This window comes from Echinops telfairi, unplaced genomic scaffold (genome assembly GCF_000313985.2).
Source record: "Echinops telfairi isolate 266 unplaced genomic scaffold, ASM31398v2 ScPeMD7_7469;HRSCAF=8507_0, whole genome shotgun sequence".
NCBI lineage: Eukaryota > Metazoa > Chordata > Mammalia > Afrosoricida > Tenrecidae > Echinops > Echinops telfairi.
The window spans coordinates 81,556,154-81,559,509 of NW_022111372.1; the positions used below are offsets into that span (position 1 = coordinate 81,556,154).

A 3,356-nucleotide genomic window follows, 5' to 3' on the forward strand; every position below is an offset into this window, starting at 1 on the left:
AAGTTCACATTTTAATTCCCCATAGCTTAGTTCTCAATTCTATGCTTTCCTTAAAACAATATTCCAGCACATCTCTCACACATACACGCACTAACCCAGGGATACCATTATTAGGATTAATACTGTCCTCCTTACACATTTCTTCACAGTCAGACAGTACATATTTACTCTGTATCTGTTCTTACTCCCACATTTAAAGTTACTAAAAGGCTTCAAAGGCGCCTGAATTCATCACAGTCCCACACTGGACTGCTAACCTCCAAGTTAGCACTTGGAAATCACCAGCAGCAGCTCCGTGGGAGAAGCTTTCCACTCTGTAGTGTGACAGTCTCAGAAGCCACAGGGACAGTCCTACCCTGTTCTTCTGATAGGATTGCTATGAATTGGAATCAATTTGACCCAGTGGGTTTGGTTTTGGTTAAAAGGCAAAGTGAGGCAGAGATTCTGTTCACTACTGGCTACAGCCCACTTGCCATCACTTCTAAAATGTATCTCAATCAAAGACAACACAATGGGGGAGGGCAGTTAGAATATTAAGAATAAATAGTATTAATGCATCTCTTAGTTTCTTTCAACTTCAGCTTCTTAAACAGTATTTTTTTAAAAAACTTTTTTACAGAACAAAAAAGAAAGTGTGTATACTTATTCTATCATATAACAGTCATGTGACCATCAGCAATTTTTTAAGCCCCTTGGGCAACTTTTATCTATAAAATGAAGCTAACTCTCATGTAAGCCCTTCTATAAAAGACTTTTGGCAAGGATCAAAAAGGAAACAGCTGTAAAAGTGTTTTGGAAATGGCAAAGCTTTAAACAAACACAAAAGCTAGTTTCCATTTTCAGAGCAAGGCCAAATTTTATACTCAAAACAAATTTATACACTTTCTTTGCACCTAATACTCATGTGATATCTAATACACAAACTGGCCAAAGTTTAAAGGGAAAAAATTAGATTAGGCCAGGAAACCATAGATTTTAGAACTTGTAACAAATTATTTTATTAAGTCCAAATAAATAAGACAGTTTGGTAGGATACAATGTCTTAACAGGAAAAATAATGGAAGCAATCTACACATCTACCATTAAGAGATTAAAGTATACTACAACTCTATACAATGAAAGCTTGGTGGACAGTACAACTCATACTCTTAAAAGATGACCTCAGAACAAAACTTAGGAGACTGTATTTTAAACATGCTAGTGTGTACACACAAAATTAATGGGAGTTCCATAACCTGTTTTATACATTTAAGTAAACATACATCTTTTCTATTTAAAAAGATACTCCAACTTTCTGAAGCACACTGATGCAATGTGGTTTCTTGGTGGTGGGTGGGCATCTTTAATGTGCCAAGGGTTATTTTATTATGCAACAACCTTAAAAAACATGTGATGAAGAAAGGGAGAACCTTAAAAACAAGTACCAATTTATGAAATGTCATTAGATGATACCACATTACCTGTGCAGCATGTCTGGAGCCTGGTTCAACAGTGTGTAATACTGTCTCACAAATTCCCTCCCGACCAGCAGGGGACTAGGCTTCTCCATAACCATTGCTTTGGTCAATTCAACCTAGGGGGAAAAAAACCAACTAGGTCAACTATGTCCAACCTGGCATACACCAAACACAAGGGGAATAAACCCCTTACCTGAAACTAACTTAAACTCACTTAGTTTTAAAGGGGCATAAGCATTATGAAGAATAAATAAAACCCACAAAGACCAGGTGAGATTTTATGCACTCAAATTTATTGCCAGGTGGGGTGGGAGATAATCACCAAAATTTCATCATGATCTCCAATATTCCATTTTCTTAAGCTGGATACAAACACTTCAAAGTAAGACTTCCAATATGCATGTGATAATTTTCTGTACATTAAGACTGTTGCAATTTTAAGGACCATTGTGAAGCGCTGGCAGTTCCAATTCAACAGTGGGCCTTTGTCCAACAGAAAGAAACACCCGCATGCACTGTGCCATCCTCACAATCGTTCCTAGGTTTAAGACCACTGTTCGTCTGTGTCAACCCACCTCTCTGACCCTCCAGCTTCACCACACCGTGTGCTTCTCCAGAGACTGGCTGGTCCCTCCTGATAACGTCGAAGTTCTTGACCTGAGTTGCACCACGCTCTTCTAAGGAGCAGTCTGGCTGTGACTCCTTCCAACACCAATTTGACTGTTCTCCCAGCAGCACACAGTACATTTACTATTCTTCGCCAACACCAGCCATCACTCATCTTGGGTCTTCCTTATTCACTGTCCAGGCTTCACATGCATGGGGCTACTGAGAATACCATGGCTTGAGCCAAGACTCAACTGTAGAGAAGTCTTTTGCATCAGAAAAGAATGGGCCATTTCAGTTTGGATAGTCTACTAAGTGTGCAATAAACAGTATGAAAAAAATGCACAATACGGAGAGAATGCCCAAAATGTGACAAAGGAACAAAATTAAGTACATGCTGTTAGGAAAGTGACACCGATAGATCTGCCTGAGGCAGCTACTACAAACCTTCAATATGTAGAAATCACAACAAAGTAAAGTGATGCTTAATAAAAACAAGGCACACCTGTAAAAAATCAATAGGTCTCTTGCAGCAGATTGGCCTAAATTGCAGTTAAGTGACCGTAGGTGGCTTGTCTGGGTCTTGTTGTGGATACGATATCTACGATGTCCCTTACAGGTCCATTGTGAAAGGTGCAAGTTCAGTGCTGGCTCCAGGGAGGGTTTCTCTCTTTAGTGTCTTCTTCCCAGGTCCCCGGAGACCTCCGTGCTCTTATTTTATTAATCGCTTTATTAGGGGCTCATACGACTCTTATCACAATCCATACACACATCAATTGTGTAAAGCACATTTGTACATTCATTGCCCTCATCATTCTCAAAACATGTGCTCTCCACTTAAGCCCCCGGCATCAGGTCCTCCCTTCCCGCTGCCCCCTCCCTCAAGAGCCCTTGATAATTTATAAATTATTATTTTGTCATATGTTGCCCTGTCCAATGTCTCCCTTCACCCACTTTTCTGTCGTCCGTCCCCCAGGGAGGATGTCACACGTAGATCCTTGTCATCAGTTCCCTCTTTCCAACCCACCCTCCCTCCAGCCTCCCAGTATCACCACTCACACCACTAGTCCTGAAGGGATCATCCGCCCTGGATTCCCTGTGTTTCCAGTTCCTATCTGTACCAATGTACATCCCCTGGTCTAGCCAGACTTGCAAGGTAGAATTCGGGTCATGATAGTGGGGGCGGAGGAAGCATTTAGAAACTTAAGGAAAGCTGTAGTTTTCATCGTTGCTACATCACACCCTGACTGGCTGGTCTCCTCCCTGAGACCCCTCTGCAAGGGGATCTCCAGT

At 41.1% G+C, this 3,356-nt stretch overlaps 1 protein-coding gene across 2 annotated transcripts in view; it reads right to left on the reverse strand.

Annotated features, from left to right (window-relative positions):
• The window catches only part of G3BP1 (G3BP stress granule assembly factor 1), a 37,314-nt gene that overhangs the window by 16,535 nt on the left and 17,423 nt on the right, over window positions 1-3,356 (reverse strand). For both annotated transcript variants that reach the window (XM_004697098.2, XM_045284460.1), the window contains exon 2: window positions 1,461-1,573. In XM_004697098.2, the coding sequence (XP_004697155.1) occupies window positions 1,461-1,555 (95 nt within the window). In that variant the 5' untranslated portion in view covers window positions 1,556-1,573. The remainder of the gene's footprint in view (window positions 1-1,460; window positions 1,574-3,356) is intronic.